Below are 24029 nucleotides of genomic sequence, written 5' to 3' on the forward strand. Positions count from 1 at the left end.
CTTGTTAATTGTCTAGGTCAGGAACTACCCATGCCAAGACTATGGTCTGTTATTTTAGCATATCCTGGGCTTGACCTGCAGTAAGAAACTGACTTTTGACAAAACAAGACTATATTATTTTTAATTAAGTATGCTTCCTTAAGACTCAGACTGCAAATACTTCAGAATCATGCAGCAAAGCATTTAATACTGTTTGGAAAAGGCAATGGCCAAGGTTATTCGGAATTACTCTTTTTGGTTGCCTGATACACTGAAGAGCACCTGATTTTTAGTGCCCTGAGCACCTAATTGTCTGAAAGCACAATGTTTTAAAGGAGTCTTAATTGGGAATCAAAAAACTAGTTCATGCTATTAAGAGTGAATTGCGTCCTGCTTCTCATTATCAATAAAGTCAAAAGAAGTCCAATTATTGCCTTCAATTAGGACAGTACCCCATGTGACAGGCTATGTGGATGTACCAGTGATATGTGAAATGCATCTACGTTCTGTGCACATGAACAAAAATGAAAATGCCCAGCAACTCCACAGAATCAGACTGTAGGCAAAAAATATTGTGCCCTTTTTCATTCTGCACTAGACTCTGGGTTGTAACCAGTCTTCCTCATTTTATCAGCAGCAGGACAGAGAAACGGAGGAAAGTAGAGCAGTTTGGGGGGGTAACAGAGGAGTGCACATGAAGGCATTTGTTTTCTTTTGTAATTTTCTTAGTGAGGTGGGAGCATCTGCCCCTACTCTAAGCTCCACCCATGTCCTCTCCCCTTTTGAAAGAGCAGGTCCATTACACAGCAAAGCCACAACTTCCAGGGCTTGTAGGGGTGTCCATTCTGGGAATTTTCCACTCCTTCACTGTAACTGTGTAGGATTGGGACCAAAACCATTTTCACTGTAAGTCAAAGCTCCAAAATAAACCTAAATATTAACTTTATCAAGATGAGATAAATCTAAGAAAGCACACAACTTGGCATTAAATCCACTCTCTTGTCCTTAATAGAGCAATTTTTTTTCTGTGACTGTGGGTTAAACAGTGAGTCAGACTAGCATATGGCATGTACTTTATTCTCAGTTTGTTCAGAAATAGCAGATCGCATAATGACTTTCCAGTATTAGATAGCTTTTTTTTGCAGTCAGGTTTTGAGCCAATTACATTCAATAGTAACGTTTAGTGTTTGACTTTTCTTAGTATGTGGATATTGCTGCAAGCTATTGGAAAATTCTGTGCTCTTTTAACATATTTTTCAATGATCCAATATGCTAGAGGAACATAGGACCTGATAATGCAGCTTAATATTCACAGTGATACTTCACTGAAGCACAACAAATCACAGTGAAGTGCTGAAAACATTTTTCACACTGTAGTTTGTTTTGTGTTTTAACCCTGTGCAACCATGAAAAGAGAAAGTATCCAATAAGCCAGTGGGTGTCACTACTGTGTTAAACAAACACTGAACAAGAGAGAATTTGGCACTGAAACTCGAAGAAACACTGTTAATAGTTCAAAGCAGAGAAATGAAAATTGAGCATTTTAGACCACAAATAATTAACATCAGATTAGCTAATGAAATAAAATTAACTTTTGCTTTGATTCATTTTATTGAAAAAGTCACTGATTGGCAATTTTTGCTTGATTCAAATCTATGAAAAAGAATGATTTTGTAGAGTTTTGCCTTGCCTGATGTGGAAAAGCTTGCTAACCTGCAGCAACTGACAAAAACTTCTTTTTAGTATGGTGGGACAGGGGAACCAAAAGTATTAAGGAAAGAAAGATACTTGACAACAAAAGGAGGGATAATTTAACAAGATCAAAACTTTCAAAAAATTTGGAAACACGTCTAATATGAAAAATGCTTATTTACAGATGCTGTAGCTGGACATTGTATATGAAGAACAGCCTCGAAGAGACCTTACAGTGAGGAGAATGGAGTGATCCTGTTCCTAGTCCACATTCTGGTAAGCAGGCTCCCTACCATTTAAAATCCTAACTTTTGGAGACAGAGGACTGTCTACTGCTCTGCCCAGTTATAAAAAAATGTGTGGTCTGTTTCAGATGTAGATTTAGGGGTCTCATTTCTTTAGGTCTGTTTTTCCATGGTTCTCAGTGACTGTAAGTGAAATGCAACAGAAATATTACAGAACTGTATAACTGGTCTCGGGAATCTTCTATTTTAAAACTGTATCATAGCTAACATACTGGGAAAAATGATCAACACGTATGAGGCAAATAGTGGGAGAGATCTGGGTTCCCGCAGATGCTAGTGTGTGTACATCTCTGACGGTGGATTCAACTAAGCACATGTATTTGAGATCAAGTAGATGGATTTTACATATTCATTTCCCAAGTGTGCAGCTTGAAAATTCAAATACAAGTGCTGGATATTCCATGTGAATGACAGACTACCATTGCATACTGGCACGTGAAAAAATGTGATTTAATAAATGTCTTTTACTCCCCAAACCAGACAGAATTTGCAGTTTCCCAGTTAGTGAATCTTAAATATGTTTACATTGTGCTGTAAATGGGACTCAGTTAACCCACAGAATCTACTAGGGAGATGTGACAACCCACAACATCTCTTAGGGAGATCTGTTAGAAGAGAAGTGATGCCAGCAGACAGACCTACTGTTGAGTTAAATTTCACCATTCTTACCCCACTGCCCTGAAGTATATATCAGCTGACTTTCTAACTTACCTGTGACAACCAACTGACTTAGTATCTCTTGTGAACGCTTACTCCTTACGCCTCATATGCCAGAAAATGTGAGACCTCCCTCTAAAATTTCTGTTTGCTAGGTTTTCTCCTACACTAGTATGAAAATAGGCCACTTCAATCTGCAAAAGAACGAACATTGGTCTTGCTGAGTTATATTTATTACTTTGCTCCAGGCATTTCACATGATCTCATAGAAGCTAGATCAGGTTGGGTCATGAATAGACGCTTGCTTTCTAAATCCACTTAATTCTATAAACAAAGCCAAAGGAATTGAATGGGATCAAACCCTGGGGTCGGCACAGGACAGGTTTACAATCAGTCAGTGCTAACTGCAAACATTTTTTTAATCTAAATTCAGTTAGAGCAGCCAGCATTTTTGGAGGCCTCTGATACAATACTGCAAGAGTTATCAAGGAAAGTACCTTCCAAGTTAGGGAAAGAGGGGGAAATGGAGGAAAGGTTTCACTGTTGGTTTGACATATCAGGAGAAAATTAAAATCACAAACTTCATCGGGGGACCAAAGAGGAAGCAGGAGGTGGAAAAAAAAAATCTAAAACAATGAGGTTGCTGTTTGCCTCTAATTAAAAACATTGAATGCTACTGCCCCCTGGAAGACCATACATCTTGACTGGGAAAGAATAAAAGGAGAAAGTCTCAGCTGTTCTGGGCTGGCACCAAGGATCATGCAGAACCACTTACTGGCCTATATAGTTTAACTATTGACTTTCTCCTCTTATTTATCTGTTCTACAGTTCTTAAATGAATATGTATAGTAGCATACAGTATGCGCAGAGATTTAATAGCACAGTTTAATGGTGTCCTATGGAAGAAAGAGTCCTTTTGAGTTGTGACATGAGATCAAGAGATAAATAGTATAATGTAAAATTAATTCCAACAAGGCTGTAATGACAATTAAACAGAAGTAGAACTTTCATTGCGATGTGGACAACTGTAATGATATCAGAATGGGATATACTACTAGCAATAGTGACCAGAATGTTTTTCAGACAGTGATTTCTTGCTAATGAATAGTAGTGCAAAACTGTTTATAGCATAAAGTTATCTAAGGTAACAAAAACAGGTACACAAGCTCTTCTAAAACCCAATATAGCAACCAGTGCATAAGTATAGTGGTTTTATATAAATATTAAACAAAAGTTCAGATATTTGCTTCCACTTTTCTCCCAACTTGCCCAATTTCAATGCATTCAGGTATGGCCATGGCAGTTTCCTTTTCTTACTCCCATGGTCATCTTTTCTCTAGCTAAAACCTCGATTATCTTGTTCATTTACAATGAAGGCTTTCTACGTTGACATCTAAAAGATTTTCAAATGGGCAACTAGAGGGCAAAGTCTTAATTCCCATTGCATTCACAGTCAGCTGCACAGTTTTCTTACGCTGTCCTGGTAACCACAGCTTTAATTAATCATATTTAAACCGTATTAAAAAAATGTGTAGAAAGAAAGGTCATTATGCCAAAAACAGTAGGGCAAGATTTGAGGTCCTACTTTCCTATGAAAACTTCAGAGTATACCACACTCCTGATCGCCATTCTACTTAACTCATAAACCTAAACATATTTAGGAGTTTAATTTTAGGTGTCTATTCTCTTATTATCCTGGGTTTTTTACTATTTTAGTGGAGAGATGTTAAGGGTAAGGGCTGCAGTTATGTCATACGCAGCTTATAATGTTTTTAGTTTTATAAAATGTGAACACGATTTACTTGTCACTGGTAATTACAAATAAACAAAGCTGATTTATATCAGCTCTAAAACTTTTGTTCTACCTTAATTTTAGTAGAAATCTTTCTCATGGATTGACTATAGGTCATCTCCAAACATAGAAATAACTTGTTTGTTCACTTTACTAGCTAAATTTCCAGTGGGCAATGCTTCCATTGAAAGTCTAAAAAGGAAAGTAACATTCCAAAATCTGTAAAATGGCATGTCATCAAATGCCCACCAAAGTGTTTTATATGTCGACAAAAATCTGTCTGATAACAAAGTGAAACCCTTATTAGATGGGCACACCTTAACTTTGAAACTATACAACTGCTATTTTATCAGAAGATAGATATTCTGACTTCTCTAAAAATCTGCTTTTCATTAGTATGTGGAGAAGGATGTAGGGAAGTGACCATTAGCAATGTGCAAAACAAACTGCTTAGGTTCGTATCCAGATGTTAAATCATCACTTTTAAGTGGGACATATGACATCTATCTAGCACAAAGTCTACATTATGATACGAGTGTTATTCCTATGGATAATAATTCCTATGCATTCCACCAGGTGTATTACAAATAATGTATTTTGCTAAATAGCTTCTCCCCCAGTGCACTTTTTAGGGGAGATAAAAGTTAACAGCAACTTTCCATTGAAATTGTAACTCTATTTGGGAGTATTCAGCCAACAACAAAGATTCAGAATAACATGTGAATGGTCATGTTCCAGCTAGTCTAATGAAGGATTTGGTTGCAGTTCTTGGAAGAGTTTGAATAACATGTTTAATCAATTCATAATAGTTCTGACCTTGTGTGTTTCTAACATAGATGATACCTTTGTCGTACAATAATGAGACAATCTGCCCTTGCTCCCCTGTAAATCTTAGATTACCATGTTCAATGAAAGATCATGAAGGGAATCCCCTACATCTGACTCCCTGTCTGTGGTAAAAAAGATTAAAAAATAAAAAGTAAAAATAAAAAATAGGTGGACTGGCCTACATATATCAATGTAACTCAATACATATACTGATTTAGCTCGGCCAGACGCTGTCTTTCTCATTCAGCCTATGCAAAAGCCCCTGATACTGCAGTTGGTTTAACGGAGCTGAATAAAGACTTGTTAACTTTGAGGGCTGCTATAAGGTTGGCTTTCCAGCTAGTCTGGATGAGATTATTGTTCTATTGCCTTTTGCCAGCACGTACATGAATTTTCTAGAATCACTTTCAGCAAACCTTTGCTGAGGGGGCCAGGTCATCCTTAATTTTGACAGCTAGGCTATGCAAAGTAGTGAAAAGGGAAAAAATATGGTGCAAGGCAACCAAATTCCTATTGTTGCCCTTATATCAGCTTCTTTACAGAGAAGGACTATTTAATAAACTGTACAGTTCTGAAATTTTAGGCTTGCGTACTGTACAATGCCAGAGGCTTTCAATTATTATTTCTTGCACTTTAAAGACAGGATTAAGGAAAACACAAAAATTTGAGGAACCAGCCTGGGAGCAGGATTCAGACAGAAAAGTAGATAAAGCAGATGTTTTGCATTCTAGGAAGCTAACAATAAGATAAACAAATCTTTTATTTTGTAATGGGTAGTCTCCACAAAAGCTAGGAAAGCAATGTTAGTGTGTCAGAGTGTAAAGGCAGAACACAGCGAAGTTTAGAAATCAACAGGATTGTAGGATGAAAAAAAAAAGTAATCCTATAGAAAATAATTCAGCACCATACATTAGCATAGAAAACATTTGCAACAATCTATCTGAAGTGGTGTTTAGTTAAGCCATATTTCATTTAGGGTCTGAAAAGTACTTCTTGCATATTGATTAATAAAAATGATTGCTTGCAATATAAATTCATATTACATTGGAGAGACTTTATCCATCTGTGTGCATATGTATTTCAGAGCTGTTTCAGGAAACGGTACAATTCTCAGACTTACATTTGCATAATGACAATAAATTTATTTTGAAATGTTTGTTACACTTTTATTTGTCACTTAGGTCCGAATCCTTGGAAGTACTTAGAAAACTAATTGCAAATGTTCATAGTTCAGTTTACCTGTGGTGGGGAGGACAGCTTAGGAAAGAGCCATAAAACCTGCAGTGAGTATTTACTATTGACTGATTACGGGCATGTAATTCAGAACTTCCAAGCTACTGAGAGAGAACCAGAATCAGGGAAATTTCCTGTAGTTTCAAAGTCAGTTGTTTTTAAATGGCACTTCAGATGAGGTTTTTGGTATCCAAAACAGTCTATTCAGAGAGACGCTGCAATGCTGCTAGTCAAAATACTTTTCCTGGGATGCCCTTTTGTTAACACAATGTTACAGAGATAGACGCATCCTAGGCCTCTATTATGAAAATCCTATGGCATGGGGGACTTTCGTATAGACATAATCCTGGAGGATTAGGATAGGATCCAAGGACACCAGGGCAGTGATCATGACACAGCAAAGCATGCAGCTAACTGCAGAAGCACAGGAAGGAAAAGGTGCATCTTGCCTTTGTGGAGACTCAGGTTGTACACAAACAAATGAGGCATGCAGCTCTTCTAAAAACTGCTCCACCGTGTTCAAGCTTTCTAACCCTAAACTTTAACATTAGTACTTTGAAAGAAAATCATTTCCATCACTAACTGACAATTTTCAGTTGTACACTAATCTGAGCATGTAGCTAAATAAGTACTTTCCTCATATAACATTTAAATTGTTTGCTATCACTATATAGAGATGTATTTTGAGAAAAAACAGCCAAGATAAACTAGCCCTCACTGGACTATATTTAAACTAACAAATGGCAACACTCACAGTTATTAATTTTAGTGTATAATATGAAAATGCCTTTGCTTCATTAGATGTTTTATAATTATTTGTATAAGGCAGGGACAATTCAGATTTTATTTTTTTTTCCTTAGTGCATTAAGCTAGTAAATTAAAGTCTGGAAGCTTTTCAGAATCACCTAACCCAAATAAGAAACACCTAAGATCTCACAAAACTGGTAAATGGCAGAGACATTCTCTTTTAACCAACCCAGAAGAATATGAGCATAGATTTCTAAACTTAATATACATACATATATATATATTAAGAATGACCTTTATCTAACTACTAGACTGATCTCAAAGAATTCTTAACACAAAAAAGGCATCATGATTATTACAAACCTAATTTGCCAGCAAACCTGTTTACACTCTTAACTTCCTTCAATGATGGCTGTACTTCATACCAGTGAGAGAATTATGCTAGTTTGCTATATTAAGAATTGTTTATGTCTGAATATTGATTTATTGAACATTGATTTCTTGATTTATGTCAAGCATATTAATTTTAAAGAACAGCAATGTGCACAAAATGACCAGTATTTACAACACTAATTATCATTAGTTCTAATCATCACTTACTCTTGATCCTTTTTCTGGAAAGCACCGGCAAACTGAACAATCCTGTCCCCCACAAGGGTCAATATATGCATATCCTCCCTAAAAAATAAAAGTTTATGGATTTATTAATATGGAACAGACAACAATCATTTCATCAAATATTATCAACTGGACATTTTGTCCAATTAGGTGATTTTTAAGGCAAAAGATCTGGCTACCCTTGCATGCCCACAGGGCAATTTCTTGGTGATGAAGAAACTTGGCATAGCATAAACATCAGAATACAAACACTAATACTACATTTGAAACCCTCCTAACGTTTTGGACCTCTCAGCAGCATAAACATACTGGCAAAGTAGAGACAATAAGCAAAACCTTGTTACTGTTGCAGCACAAGGTGAAAGACATTACGTGCAAGTTATGTTTAGTAACGCTAAGTATTACAGCTAAATACAACTGAGGAAATAGGCTGCATCTAGAAATATTTTAACATAGTCAGAATTAATTTGTAATAATGTGGAATTTTTATCCCATCACAATTAGGTTAGGAGATTGTTCAACTACGATTAAATGATAAAAGGCAAAACAGGCTGAAGAGCAACAAGCCCACTCAGCGATAAAGCCTGGTATTTAATTCTTGTCTATTAAATGAAAAAGAAGTATGTGCATGGTGTAATTATGCATTGCCTATCATTAATTTACTTATTTCTTGTATGAAAACTTTCTGTCACTGTCCTCTTAATAGCAAAGAAGTGACTACTTTGTTTCTTCAAATTGCAATGAGGAAAAAAAAGTATTCAAGTAGAAACTAAAACACAACAAAAGGTAAATTCACTAATTTATTGTGTGGTAAGTGAACTTGATCTTATTATTCTTTTCTATTTCCCAATGTGTATTGTCCCAATATAACAATTATACCCGGCATATACATTTATAAACTCACGTAGATGGCTGGAATGTCCACTAGGTGACATTTTTTTTTTGTCAAAATTGTGTAAATGATCAAAGTGATTTCAAAACGGATGACAAGGACTTAAAAGGTTTAAGAATAATTTAGGTAGACAAGTAAACAGTGACAACATGAAAATATTTGCTCAGTGTGTGTTTCATTTTTATCAAGGTCAATGTTGGTTTGTTACTGGTTTTAATAACCAACAGAACACAATAGGTTCATATTTCAATTTTTCAAGGAGAAAACACTGACAAGTATCAGATAAGGAGGAAAAACTCTGTTCTTTCTATCTACAATATTTTTAGAATATCTGGTACTCCCAAACCTCAGAACAAAAGAGTATGATGGTCTCTCTCAAAGACTGCTTCTCTTTCACGCACTGGATTTCCCATGAAATTACTAATCTACACCACACTAGTCTCCCACCTAGTTATTAAAAACTTGCCTCTACTGGAATGTCAACAGAATGCAAGTTTCTAATAACATGTAAGCTGTTACCCTTTGTTCTAATTTAATACATGTATTTAAAAAAAAATTGCAGTTTTCAACACTTCAACTAAAAAGGGATGACTTTAGGGGAAAAAAAACAACAAAAACAAGCTTTTAAATATTTGAAAGAAACAAAGAGGAAGGACTTGAAAGACATTTCAGTGAGGGAATTGCAAGCATAGGGCTAATATGGAGGACAGTACAGAGAGGAAAATAACATAGATATTGAGACTCTATTATATGTGAAATTTTGGCTTCGGAGAGACGGGAGGCCAGTTTAAGATCTAGGCTAACATCCAGACAATGGCTTGAAAGCTAGAATGAGTATGATATATGCTATAATGTAGAGCCATTGAAGTGAATTCATGACGAAGGAAACAGACTCAGTGCATGAGAAAGGTTCTTATACATGCAGCTTTCCAACAGCATCTAAAGATGCCAAAGTTAGAACCTAGAAGAATCCAAAGGAGAAAATCACAAAATAGTTAAGCTGAGCAACAGGAACAGCAAGAAACTGCAGAAATACTGAAACAACCATCACAGTTTTCCCATAGAACTATAGGTCATTTTGGCCTTATATAGTGTTACTTGTATGAACTTTACATCCTATTTATCACCTGTATAAAGTAAATATCAATGTCACTTACCCCGTCAATTTCTTGTGCTGAAAAAACAATCAGCAGCCACCTGATTTAAAAGAAGGAGAAAGCTAAATTAAATCTAAACTTCCAACACCCAACCTTCAAAAAAATGTAGCCTCTAAAAGGTGAGAAGTGTGTACATGTGATTAAGTCCTGTTTGGGGTGATTCTTTAGAAAGAGTATATTTATAAGGGGCATGCATCATCAAGAAATGGTCAGCACATGCTATATATACTTGTCTTTTGGGATTCGTGAGATTGAGTACAAACAGATAAGCATGAATAAGACCACGCAAAAGTCCTTGTAACTTCTCCCTTGTGACCTATTTCCAGTCCCACAATTAGTAATGACCAGAGAGAAACCATTCCAGACAGATTTCTGCATCTGCACAGACACCATGAGGTGAAGACTGAGTAGAGATGGAGGTGATGTGCACCTCCCTCAAAATGAGTTAACTGGTGCTGTTTTCTTTTGGTCAGAGAGAGAGAGAAGGCAGGGAGCAAAGCAGTACTCAAAACAGCCACGTGATCCCAGAGCAGCTGCTGGGGAAGCCCATCTCCATGCCAACCATTGCTAGTGATGGATTATAAAGTTGAAATCATGTCGTTTATGATTTACACATGCAAAAAAAGAAGATAAAGTAAAACAAAAAGGTAGCCCAAAACTTCTGCAGCAATACAGGAAATAAGCATTATTATAAACTATTATTAATACTAACATCATTATTAACTAAGGTGCTCACTCATTATATGAAATGATAAAATAGATACAGCCATAATTTATACACTACTGTGTATTATTCTCCAGGCTACAGTGAAGCCTGTATCAAAATTAGTCCGACCTTGCAAATATTTAGGAATTTAGTAAATTTTCTAAAGCTCTATTGAGATAGTTTAGCCATTTATGTACATTTACTGTATATACTTTTTAAACCTGTGTTGCCTGCTACTTTTTCCCAAATACAGAGATTTTATAGAAAAAAAAATTTATTAAAATAATTAGTGGCAACTGAAGACAGAAGCTCAGACTGTCTCTTTCCAAATGAGAAACAAAGGACTGATTAAACAACGTGAGATTGCCAGATGATCAGCTACAGCAGTAAATGGTGGAGAAGGTATGTGCATCCCAGTATAGTTCATCCTTTAATGCGTCGAATAAGTTTGTGTAGAAAGGATTTAACTTCACAGGAACACTTCAACCTGGTTACAGACAATAGCATTGGTTCGTGCTTTTGTTACTAATTTAAGGCCATTTTTGCTTCTAACCATCTGAACCTGCAGACAGACTGTGTAAATATTTTTTTTCTCATATCAACATTGGCCAGGTGTGAGTTATTTTTCATTTAAGAAAATGCCAACTTCTCATGAAAGCCCTTGCAAAACTGAAATGGAAATCTGATTATGCTGTTCTTGATGCATGACGCTGCAGTCTTCCTTTTTCCGGTCATACACGATAGGCATGTGTTTGCCAGATGTTCTCTGTCATTTCACAATCCCTGCCTCCTGAAGCCAGACAGACGTTGCCTATGTACTCAAATCAGCGCAAGACGGTTAAAGGTAAGTAATTCACAAATAACGCAGAAAAAATGCTAGAAGAGCTACCTTGGAGACATGGGGAACACCTGAATAACAAGTAGCCTGGATCTGCACAAATAAACATGAAAAAGACACTGGAGAGAGTTCAGGCATATTAGCACGACAGAAGACTGCCTAGCAGCGAGGGTGTCAGGTTCAAGCAAGGTGCAGTTGCTGGGCCGGGTTCTCAGGTAGAAAAGCATAATTTCACAATCCTAAAGAGCTTGGTGCAGGAAGTTTTATAAAGACCTCAAGCAAGAAGTAAAATTGCACTGACTTTTCCTAGAAGATAGTATAGAGATGCAATCATTGATCTCACACACCACTCTGAAAATTCCTGGCCACATTGATCCTAATCTTCTCCGAAGGATCATTTTTCTATAGAAAGAACTCATGCCACAGCTGCTAGCAGGTATTTCCATCACAGTCTCTAAAAGTTTTCTTCATGCCTTTTAATAATTCTCCCTCACCTGCAAAATTATTCTGGAACAGGCATTCAGGTTTGAGTTGGTCATTACTTTTTCTTCTCCAAGTATGTTCATCCCTAGAATGTAGGAATATCTTTCCTCTTAAAACAGGCTCAGAATTATAGGTCCTGTTTCCTACTCTTTAAATAGTGTAGTACCTGAAATTTAAATGGTATAAACTTATAGACCAGAAAATAAAATCAAATACAATAAATGATTGCATAGGCTTATAAAATTTCACTGGCTACAAATGATTTAACTGGTGATTTCTTATTACTGTTAAATTGATAGCTAAAAATATATCTCAATGACCCTAGTTAAAAAATTTAGTGATCTGTAAAACTCACCAGGCAGCTGTGATAAGCCACTTAATCCGTTCAAACGAATCCTTTGTTAATGCCATTCACACTGATTGAGGATCTGTATATGCAGCACTTTTTCTTTCTTTTTTTTTTTTTAAACAGCAGGTCTTCTCTTTCCTTCTGTTTGTGGATAGTCTATAAACACTGTTCCATACTGTTGTTGTTTTCCCCTCTGAACCTGTTTATATTAAAACATACATTTGATGTACAAACATTAATAATTACTGGATAACCAAAATATGTCTTAACCATTTACATATGTCATACTGCACAGCTTTTTGTTGGCACTACATTATATTATTCCTATTCAGGCTGCGTTTTATTTTATCAGCAATCCAATTATTTCAAGGGAACTATATATGAAACTACAGATCAATATAAAAACGGTACAAGATTTCAGCCTAGAAAAGAGATAGTCTTCACTCAGCGTTTGAAATAATGAACAAAGAGGATCTTGCATCGTTATTTCTTAAAAAAGCTATAATATCTACCATTTTAGCTAAAAGCGTTAAAAAAAAAAAAAAGTGATACCTTTCTATACTTTCAAGACAGTGTTTCCTGCAAACTGGGCTGGATCAGTGTCTGAGTGTGCATCTGAGCAAAGGAGGACTATTCCGAATGCAGAAAAAGTCATCATAGAATCACAGAATCATAGAATACCAGGTTGGAAGTGGCCTCAAGGATTATCTGGTCCAACCTTCCTTGGCAAAAGCACGGTCTAGACAAGATGGCCCAGCACCCTGTCCAGCCAAATCTTAAAAGTGTTCAATGTTGGGGAATCCACCACTTCCCTGGGCAGATTATTCTAATGGCTGGTTGTTCTCATTGTGAAAAATTTTAATTTTGTGTCCAATTGGAATCTCCCTAGGAGTAACTGGCACCCATAAATGTCATATGCATTTTTGGCTCAAGAATTCTACCCATACATATGGATAGATGACAATCATTGGAAATGTTATCCAGATTCTTTTAGCTTTATTTTTAGACCATTTTCTCCACAGCTTTTGCCAGGATTTAGGAAGCTGGAAGCCTGAAGCGTGGGACTGACCAGCGGCCTCTACAGTCCCAGACAGTCAAATTTTGCAAGCAGAAGTTAACTACACAGTGTACCTGTGACCTCTGACTTAGGTCCAACAGCATATATGCAGTTTTATGTGCAAACGTGCTGCACTAACCTTTCTTCACAAATCCAGAGAAACGGTCAGCTCCTGTGCAAACTTCTACATCCCTCAAATAAGAAAAAAGCTGTAACCCTTTGGAATAAGGCCCATCTGGCAAATGACTCACAATGGTTATTTCAAACTGAGGGCTTAAGAGGCTGGGCTTTTCCTGGGATAGCACAGGTTACCACAGGCTTTTATTTTTTAGTGCTGTAGTCTTCCAAATGTGGGGAGGTTAATTTTGAGGAGACTGAACTAGAGTGAACTGACAGGGGTTTGCTTCCTTTGTAGAAGTCTCCTGAGTAAGCAAAGACAATGAATTACTGACAAGAGAGCAGAATATGAACCTACAGCAAACTGGCTGCTCTCTGATAGCTGCTCAACAAGCAGGTATCTTTTCTTTGTAAAACAAATCAGCGTACAGTTCCTGAAACATTACTTGTTTGTCTTGTTTTCCATTATTTAGATAGCATAACATCTTCCTAACCAGAACTAATCTATAAATAATGTTGACTTGTATGTGTATGCACAGTATATTCATATACCACAGTATGAAGCTGAGACTTTGTAAGCTTTGTACAATGACTGATGAATAAATACCCTAAGAGCAGCCGATCTATGCTGCAAGATCACACCCTACATGTACTGTACAGCGCCCCATTCATCTGCCAAATTCTTAGTGTCTTTCTGTGCCCCAGTTCCCTGCCTGTAAAAAAAAAAAATTAAAATAACAATGCTCCTAATAATAACATAATATTCCAATAACATTCATGAATTTTTAATTAATAATATAAACAATATAAGCAAGATTGTAAATTGAAAGGAAAATCCAAGCCAGTCATAAAGGGTCAGACTTTGCAGAAATTTGTTCCCGTTGCCACCATCCATCTCATTATTTAATTATTCAAACAGTTTCTGAAGATGAAATTGAAATTTCTTATATTTGCTTTGTATTAACAGAGAACCTTTTATTTTAAAATTAAAATCCATTTTGATCCAACCTATTAACCCAGTTTGAAATCATACTTAACACACAAGTCGAAGACAAACCACTCTGCTTGGTACTTCACCATGGCTATCTAAAATTCATTGTTTTCTGAACAAGCTTCCTATAGTTTGAATTGTTCAGCACTTCCTATAGTTTGAATTGTTCAGCAGCCGGTACAATATAAGGACTACAAAGTGTTATATAGATTGATGTATCAAATTGATCTCATATTTTATATTTTGTAGTAATCACAAGTTACCTCAATAGAATACTTACCTAATTCAAAAGAAGATAAAATATCCCCGGGATAAAACACTCAATACCACCAAAGGAATAGGTTTTATACAAGCATCACCAAACCTCAGCTCATAAAATTCTCAAAAGCCAGAGAAGGGAAAGCTGGCCCCATAACATAACCTAGGTGTTTAGTTCCTAGACAAGGACCAACAAGGAAGACAATTTAATTCTTAGGGACTCTGGTAAATAAGACCACCAGACATAGTTTGAGGCAGACACACAGCTACAGTTACTGAGGTATAAAAAATTAGAGCAGCCCTAACTATATTCTCATTACATCCAAATAAACCAACATCATGTGTAACAAGACCATTAAAGTTGCAAAGTTGAGGATTCAAAAGGTAGGAAATAAAAATTAGGGCTCTTTTCATCCTTTTCCTTAAGCCCTATTTTTTCTTCTACAGTGTCCTATGAAACTTTGCACTTCACACTAAATTCATTCAACTGTAATGTTTTCTACAAAAATATTCCTTATCGGTAAAAAGAGGAAAATACTGTTATCCTTGTTTTACCATAGAGAACTCAGGAAACAAAATCAAAGCTAACATCATTAACTATCTATTACTGTGAAAAAAGCCAAGCTATAATTTGTTGCAGCTTTCAATTGCTTTCTAGTATTAAGGTTGACCTCTCTGTTGTTCATGCCTGGATGTTTTTTAGGTAAAGTACCTCTAGAGGCAGCTGCAGGTATACATTTTGACACGACTGATGTTTAGCCTACCTGGCCTGCTCTTTTGCCAGACAAGAGCATCTCTCTAAAGATATTATGGACTACAACAGTACCAGCGACACAGTCTGCACCAAGGTTTCATAGACTTTCTTTGGATGGGTGGCATCAATTACGGTAGCAACAAACAGCAGAGGGAACATCAGCGGCTGATCTAAGCTTTGTTCCAGCTGAATGCTACTTTGAAGTCACTTATCTCTCCTACAAACTCACATAAAGGCATATGTGCTTCTACGTGACAGTCTCATAATGCAACATTACTTGCTGTTTCTTAACTATAACACACACACAACTTCCATCCACTTGGGCCATACTACTTAGCAGACAGCTGCTCAAAGTCAGTGAAACAGGTGGTACTGGAATAAGACTGGGCTCGAAGAGGATTTTTTTTAAAACACTCTTTCTGTTGATTCTCCCTTGTTAGCATTTTCCCATTTTTGCTTTGAGCTTGCTGACTTCTTTTTTTTTAAATTTCCACACAGGGTTTTCATCGTCTGAAAATTGACTCAATACCTTTTTATTATAGCAGTATTTCATTCACAAGGTATTCTGCATATATTCATTTATTTCTCCTAATAATGGTTTGCCTGCTGCCTTCTGCTTCTTCCAATATTCCTTTGTTCTAGTATTCAAGAGCTCTCCTTTTAAGTACCATCTTCTTTACTCAGTAAGAGTTATACTGTTCTTCCTGCATCTGAATTTACATAATTTCTGAAGACTGACCACTTTCTTCCACTGTAGTCTCGCATGCTCTGACTTTGTTGTCTCAGAGAACCTTGCACCTTTTGTTTTCACTTTTGTGTAAATGAGTCTCTGCTGCCTTCTGTCTAACACCGGTTGTTCCAACGTTACATTTCAGTGGTGGATTTAGGTACTTTTAATTTATAGGTGCCTATGGCTTATAAACAACTGTAGACACCATTTTTGTCCTTATTACAATATTCTTGTGTAAAAAAATGTAGCACCGTTACAGTCAACAGGTTTAGGAATCTGACAAATAAAATGCATTAGTTTAGTGGTTTTATCCCTAAGATACTATTACCTCTATATGGTCACCATCAATCTGGCTTGAAAACCGGGGATTTTTTCCTGTTTCTCTCTATCCCTGCCAGCTTGCTCTCACTGATGTTTGAGATTTTAGAGCCAAGGTAATAACATTTGTGATGATGTACAAGATCTTTGACACTGAACATATTGCTCTGCTCTTCCAGAGATGTATTCTTGCTGCTAGTACCAAATTTTTGGGAACAGTAGCCTCTACTAACTAGCTTTCACAGCAGGTTTCATAGGGGGTTGACAGTACTATCTACTGAATGGGGATCCAGCTCTACTCTCATGCTTGTAAGAGAAGCTGTTTTACAAGCAACTGTGGTTAGCTTTATGCTTATGAAAGGCTTCAGATTTGTTATTTCATGAGTAACCCTAAATAGATTTATATACATATATTGTTGCTTTTTCTGTATCACTTGTAGTGCTTAATAAAACCTGCAATGTGGGACCTCTTCTACAGCATTCACTACAGATAAGGTAAAATCGCTGTGGCCAGCCTGGCCAACATACTTCCCAAGTTTGTGCCATCTCAGAACAACAATTTATTTGATGAGATGTTACCTTGAACATGCATTACTTTTGTCAATAACATAAATGTAATAAAACTTTACATGTTGCCAACGCTGTACAAACCACACTTCCATTCAGAAAACCTTTATATCACGCCAAGCAAATGTGGAAAGCCTGGGGAGAAACGTTTCTCGCTGATTTACATTTATGCAGTGGGCAGCACTTTGTCCCTTCTTGGTGTCCGCTGTCTCATTAGCAAAACACTCGAGGGAGAGGAAAGCGCCGCTGAAAAGGAAACACCCCGGTCAGTGCCGGCAGCGCCCGGGGCTGCGGCGGGACGCGCCTGAGGGTCGGGGCTGATGCCGGCCTTCGCCGCTGCCGCCTCCCACCTCGCTTTAACCGACCCCTTCTCCCTGCCGGGGCGCTACAGGCGACCCCAGGCCGTGTCCTTGCTCAGACGGTGCTCGGGGCCGGCCCAGGCGGGTCTCCGCTCCCGCCGCGCAGCCCCGCGGCCGTTCGGCTGGTGCCCACCACCTGCGCCCTCACGGCGGCGCGGGAGAAGCGGGCGAAGGCAGCCCGGCAACCTAGGGACGCCACCAGCTGTCCCGGGACAGGGCGCCCCTCAGGCGCCGAGGCCAGGCGGGACGACCCGTGACGAGCGGCAGGTACCGGCGCCCGGGGCTGCCCCTCCGCGGCGCTCACCTCAGCTCCCAGGCGGGAAAGCCCCCAGCTCCTCGCTCACTCCATGCCCGCTGAGGAGGGACGGACGGACGAAAGGCGGCTGCCGGCGGTGCCTGAAGCAGGAGACGAGGAGTGGGGGAGAGGAGAGGGGTGGCCCGCCAGGCCCCGCCCCGGTCCCTGTCCCCACCCCAGGGTGCCGGGAGCGCCGAAGCGGGTGCGAAGCAGCCCCCAGGCCAAAAGCCGCGGGCGGGCGGGGGGCAGAGTCTGAGCGCCGCGGGACGCCGCGTAGGCAGCGCCGAGATGGCTGGCAGGGGCTGCCCCAGCCGCCTGGCGCCGCTGCTGCTGCTCGCCCTGCTGTGGCCGGGCCGCGCCGCGGGGGCTGAGGTGAGCGAGCGCGGGGCGGAGGGGCTGGGGCGGCCCGGGACGGGCGGTGGCGCGGGGTCCCGCGGCGTTAGCTGGGGCAGAGCGGGACTCAGCCCCTCGGCCATCTCTCGTTGCGTTTCTGCGTTGTCAAGTTGTGAGGAAGAAAAGGTGAATTTATGGTATTTAAAAAGATACGCCTCTCCCACGGGACGTACGCGGCACCCGGGCACGGCGAGGTGAGGGACATGCGAGGTACCGTTACCCCGGTGCCGCTGCCGGGCGGGGAGGCCCCCGCGCCGGGCGCCGCTTCACCGTTGGTCTCGGGCGCGCAGGAGAATCGCGGCGGGTCGCGGGGCGGCTTCCCGCCCTTCGGCCGGGGGCGCTCCCTGAGGAGATGCGGAGCGGCAGCGGAGGCCTGTCCGGCGGGACGCGCCTCGCCCCGCAGGAGGCGGTGGAGGTGGGCGGCAGGGACAGAGCTGGCCGTGATGGCCTCTGAGGGAAACGCCCTCAGCAGCACCCGCCGCCCGGACCACCTGTGCCGCCTTCGGTACAAACTCACTTTACAGTTTGTCTTTCAGGTTTAACGATGAGTGTTCATCACCGTTGGGTCGGTAAATTCTCCCGGCTCATATTGTAGACTTTGCCGTGCCTTTCTCCTAGGGTTATAACATTTAGATTGTACGTTCTCAACAGGGAGAAGCGCAGTCAGCTGTGGGGGTAAATGTGTCAACGTAGCTCTCAACATGTCTGGGAGTTACCAAACGGAAAACTGCCAGTTTCAGTAAATTTCTGATAGGCATCAAACACAGGAAACTGCCAGTTTCTATATATAATTTAAAGTTCTGTTTCTCCCGTAATAGTCAACTGTGTTAATTTCTCCATTACGTGTGTAAGTAAACTCTAATGCAGTACATCAAAATCCTTTACTGCCTATCAAAACATTTTGCAGTTCACCTTTATAAGGAAAAACTCTGATCTTCTACTTCGTTGTTGCTAAAAATAGAGCCACATTCTGCTGTAATTACCTGAAGCAGACTATTTAGTAATAATGTTTCTTCTAAAACATTGCAGCTCTTTCACTCACCCCTTCTGGTAAAGTGTCTGGAAACAGCATAAGCACCTCACCAAACGTGTTTTCTTTCATAGCACTCCAACTTGCAGTCAAGTTTAGTCATTTAACAAAGATCTAATTGTTTATTTGTAATGGCATTAAAATACCTCTTAGTCCTTATGTAGAACAGAGGTATCAGATCTATTTGCAGAGTATGTGTTTTCTGCAGAGTTGTTTCAGGCTCTGCCTAGGTCTGATTCTTTCTCTAAAGCAAGATGTGGAAGGTGAATAAACTCAAGACCTGCCTCTCTCTTCTACCCAGTTTGCTGTTCTTTATTCCATTCTTCTCCTCGGCTGCTGGTACCTCCAATCCATTGCCCTTGTTGCTCCCAAGAGGTGGACATCATCATATACGCTTCTGGATGGCTGTTAACAGGCGCAGGTTGTGTACCAGGAACTCCTCCCCGTCTCCCACAACACACACACTCACACTTTTTCTAAGCCTCTATTCTGGCTGTGTTGATCTTGTCATCCTGTTTCATGGTTTTATCTAAAAAGGAAGGGAAAAGGAGATGTATCGACAAGTAAGACTCCACATATGGCCCAGTAAAGCATTTCAACACCTTTTAGCAACCTCAGTAGGATCCTAGCATGTTTGCCAGTCTGTCAGACTCATGTACCTCAGTTCATTAGCAGCCTTTCTACTTAAGGCAGATAATGAAGCTCTGAGATACCAGTTTTTTAGAGCGTTGTCATTACTAGAGCCTCATTTACACTTAGGTCTTAAAGACACGTTTTGGGATGGCAGTAAGTATCTTCTGCAGAAATCTTGCTGTTTAAGCAAAGTTTGAACACAGTTTATTGATTCGGTGGTGCTCTGAAAGTTTAGTGGATCTCAAATGTTGGCTAAGGTTAGTTTAAACTAGATTTGCAACAGATAACAGATCAGTTTAAGAGTCATATGTCACCATGTCTATTCTTACAAGAAAATGCTGGTATTTTCGAAAGAGAAAATCTAAAAAAATTTTCTAGATCATGGAGGAAATAAAAACTTTTTAAAAAGCTATTTTATCTAAACTTCTAATTAAATATTAATGGCTAATGTTAATTGACATTAAATGATTGATCAATAAATCATTGTATCTTGTCTGGACTGTCCATTGCAAAGAAATAGGTATTGTTTGTGTTTTAAAATCGTTCTACACCTTCATATGAAAATAAATTGATATTTGACCAGCAAGCAATATTTTTGCTGTATGCATAAATTAAAAAATGTTTCAACATGGAAAAGTTTTAAGTGTATGTCTCTTAATAACTCCATAAATAATTCATTCACAAAGACAAGAAAGAAATTATTAATTTGTGCCTGCTGTTGTTTATACAACAAATTTTGTTCCTCACAGCCCTTCACAGACTCCAGACTTCCCTGCCCTTAGGAGGCTGCACTCTCTGGCACCTGCTAGGGAGTATAATTATCTGCATTCTTGGCCACTGGCATGCTCTAATCACATCTGAAAACTCAGCAGAAGTCGCATCTTCCCATGTCAAAGGCTTTTCAGCTTGCTTGATATATTCCTTCACTCCAAATACTGATGTTATAATTCTTTGAATTTTCCCATGTTCATTTAAATACTTTAGAAGAATAATAAAAATTATCAATATATTTCCTCAGGGACCAAGATCTTTCTCATTCCTCATTTTATTTTTTTCCTCTCAGAAAAAAATTGATTTGCTTTCTCGTTGTTTCATTTTGTTTAACAGCACCTGCAGCTGATACTGTCTTGATGCACGTGCACAATCCAGTTAATTCTGCTGTGTCTTGTCTTTTGATACCATCCACGTACTTCTTGTATGTGTTGAAATTAAACACTAATCTAAAAATTCCCTGAAATTTGCCATTTCAAATTACGCTAATAAGAAAAATACATAGGTCAAGTTCATTAGTACTGAATCAATACTGTTTCTTAATGGCATTGATCATTTTTATGATGGCATCACGTTAGCATGTGTTCAGAACAGGAAAAAAGAGGGTTTCTACTTGAGCAAGATTACTTGATTGCAAGTTAGCTGCACCTCATGTTACTACCAGTTTCTGATTTTCATTGTAATACAATTGAAATGTTGCATTAGCTCATAGGGTAAAGTTAACTGCTCTATATTCTGCGTTTGCCTCAGTCATTACTCTTTGCATTTTTTCATCGTGTGCTGCTGGCAAAGGAGGGGAGATATCTTCTCAAGCCTTATAGTCACTGAGTTGGTTTATTTGGTTTTTTTTGGCATCCCTTTTCTCACTTCTGCTTATTATTTGTTACTAGATGCAAGTGTTCATATTTCCTAATTAATTGCATTTTTTACAAGTGTTAGAATTTGTATGCAAATACTTTTAAATGTCTCTTCCTCTTCATGCAATATTTTTTTCCTAATTATATGCAAACTATATTGTTGTCACAAATAGATCTTAATACATGGTTCTGGAAAGAAAAAAATGCAGCATTCTAGCTCAGCCATGAGCATCTCCAAGGCTGGTGAGAATGGGGTGCAGGCTGAATTGCTTTGTTTAACTAGGAATCAAAATGTTGGAGGGACAAAGTGTCACAGTGAGAATTTTCCTTCTGTTCCGGCTTTTGGAAGCACCCAGGTTCTTTTGTCGTACAAGGCAGCTGAGAAGGGAAGATGTGCACCTGAATATACAAAAGAGAGTTCACTGAGCATGTTAGAAAAACAAGTCCTTTGTGAAGTGCTCTCTTTGATTTGGTTAATATGATCCCAGCACTGAAGTCAATGGGGGTGTGACTTTGATAATTTGGCCCAATTTATACTAGACTGTTCTGATCCTGATTGCCTCTATAATTAGTTGTAATTCAGCCGTCACGTCCATAGAGAAACAGGCCAATGTCAGAGCACTGCAGAGCCATGCCTTTCCTACATGGCCAAGAGAGTTAGCATAAATTATCGTAGTTGCCCTAATGTTTGTGCATCAAAATTTATGGAGTTCTGCTGTCTTATACCACATGGAGGCTTGCTCTGATGGCCAAGAAATGTGTGCTTATGCGTTTGCTGCATCATACAACTGAAAGAAGATGAACCTCCTTAGGTGATCTTTCACACCTGTGACAACTGAACTGTTAACACTAGATTTATAGCCTTTTTCTAACAGATCTACAAGGTAAATACACATTTAAGCAGAACTCTGTAACTCAAGTTGTTTTGCTGACTGAATAATATCATTGAAATGATCAAAGTAGGCAGGCAAACGCTGATTCCTTCTTCATTTCATTGCATTTCATATAGATATAACAGCATTTTATTTTGAGATCTGTGCTAGCAATCTCCTCTGCAATACCTAGAGCTGATTTATCATAACACGTCTTTGAAACAAAATACTTTGCTGTTAAGTGCAGCTAGTACGGGATGTCCGGTCATCTGGTTTACTGTCACATTCTCACCCTACCGCCTAACAAAGTAATACTAGAAGGCTCAGTATGTTGGCATGGATTACAGGAGCCTAGGAGGAAGGTGAAATACAAAAAAGGCTTTTTTCTTCTTAACTGTTTATAGCCCCAATCTCTCATGCACACACTGGAAAAGCTCCATTTTGCCACACCTAGTGTATTTTTAGTTCTGTTTTCATTGTTTGTCTTTTTTTTTTTTTTTTTTTTAACTTAACAGTTCTGTAACAGGGTACAAATCTCAAAGTTTTACAGATTTTTCCATTTGGTGTGGTTCAATTAAGGCTTTTTAACTAGGGCTTTATGCTGCAGATTATTTTGGAGGAAGCTGCAAGAAAAAGTAACGTAGCTTATTATTTTTTTTTATCTGTGAAATCGCAGAGCCTTTCAAAAAAGGAGAAACCAAAGCATGTGCAATTGTGCAATAACGATTCTCTGAACAAGCTACTGTTGCTTTCATTGCTATTTGCACCACTTAACAGAAGATGCACACCAGGAATTTTATGAATATACAAATATACAGGCCTGAGGAGACAACAGTTGTAGTGAGTACCATTCCCACAGTCAACAGTTGGGAAGAAATACAAATTGTGTGATGTAATGCTAACCATACTATGGTAGGTAAGCAAAAATTCACTAGCTAAATGGTGTGTATTCTTTGTTATTAGATTGCTCTTTTAAGATGACCCTCTGTTAGGAAGGAAGAGCACGGATGAATAAGCTGATTAAACACCCTTAAGACTTTGCTGCACAAAACAAAATTCTGTGGCCTGAATTGCCTAATCTTTTTTTCCTTGTGGAAAGGAAGAATATTTATTTCTTTTGTCCTCATGTCCTGTTCATGGTCAGGAGAAGAAACCCATAGAGATGGGGTTTATGGGTTTGCCTTTGCAGATTTTACCCTCCCGAATGTATCATAACAGTTTGGTCCAGTTTCTGACAGTTCTTATAACAGAGACTTCCACGCTAGTGAGATTATTTGTAGAGTAAGATATTGGTCATTGTAAGTATCAAAGTTTTCTGTGTTTGAGCAGAGGAACGTAAACCATCATTCTCTCTGTTTAAAGATGGAGTAATTCTGTATCTTCTCTTTATAGAACAAAAGCAATTAACCCCCCTCCAAAAAAACCCCAGACATTCAATTGAGAGCCTCAACTTACAATTTTCCAAAATTGCACACAACATGCCAGCCCTATGTACATAGATACTGAGTAATTTCAGGCAGCTTCTACAACACAGGCCTTGGTGATCATCACTGCAGAGCTCACAAACTTTGAGTTTGTGAAAACATAAGGTGGTGGATTTTTTTCTAAATTACAACACTTTACCTGTTTTATCCTAATGCAGTGATGATAACATGCAGGCACAGTGAAGATTGCTAAGCCCTATCGTTCTTGCGCTCTAATTCTTTATTGTCAGTGAGTTGGAGAGAAGAGAGGAGCTCCATATAATTAA

General features: G+C 38.8%; 2 protein-coding genes across 2 annotated transcripts in view; one reads left to right on the forward strand and one right to left on the reverse strand.

The window, feature by feature from the left end:
- Nucleotides 1-17990, reverse strand: part of COL4A4 (collagen type IV alpha 4 chain) — a 75728-nt gene extending 57738 nt beyond the window's left edge. The window contains exons 1-4 of the mRNA XM_054205271.1: nucleotides 17733-17990; nucleotides 12284-12476; nucleotides 9902-9941; nucleotides 7835-7912 (exon numbers count right to left, since the gene is read on the reverse strand). Coding sequence (XP_054061246.1) covers nucleotides 7835-7912; nucleotides 9902-9941; nucleotides 12284-12339 — 174 coding nt within the window. The 5' untranslated portion in view covers nucleotides 12340-12476; nucleotides 17733-17990. The remainder of the gene's footprint in view (nucleotides 1-7834; nucleotides 7913-9901; nucleotides 9942-12283; nucleotides 12477-17732) is intronic.
- Nucleotides 17418-24029, forward strand: part of COL4A3 (collagen type IV alpha 3 chain) — a 66514-nt gene continuing 59902 nt past the window's right edge. Inside the window, 2 exon segments of the mRNA XM_054205262.1 lie at nucleotides 17418-17884; nucleotides 17887-18095. Coding sequence (XP_054061237.1) covers nucleotides 17776-17884; nucleotides 17887-18095 — 318 coding nt within the window. The 5' untranslated portion in view covers nucleotides 17418-17775.

Source organism: Rissa tridactyla, chromosome 6, assembly GCF_028500815.1.
Source record: "Rissa tridactyla isolate bRisTri1 chromosome 6, bRisTri1.patW.cur.20221130, whole genome shotgun sequence".
Taxonomy (NCBI): Eukaryota; Metazoa; Chordata; class Aves; order Charadriiformes; family Laridae; genus Rissa; species Rissa tridactyla.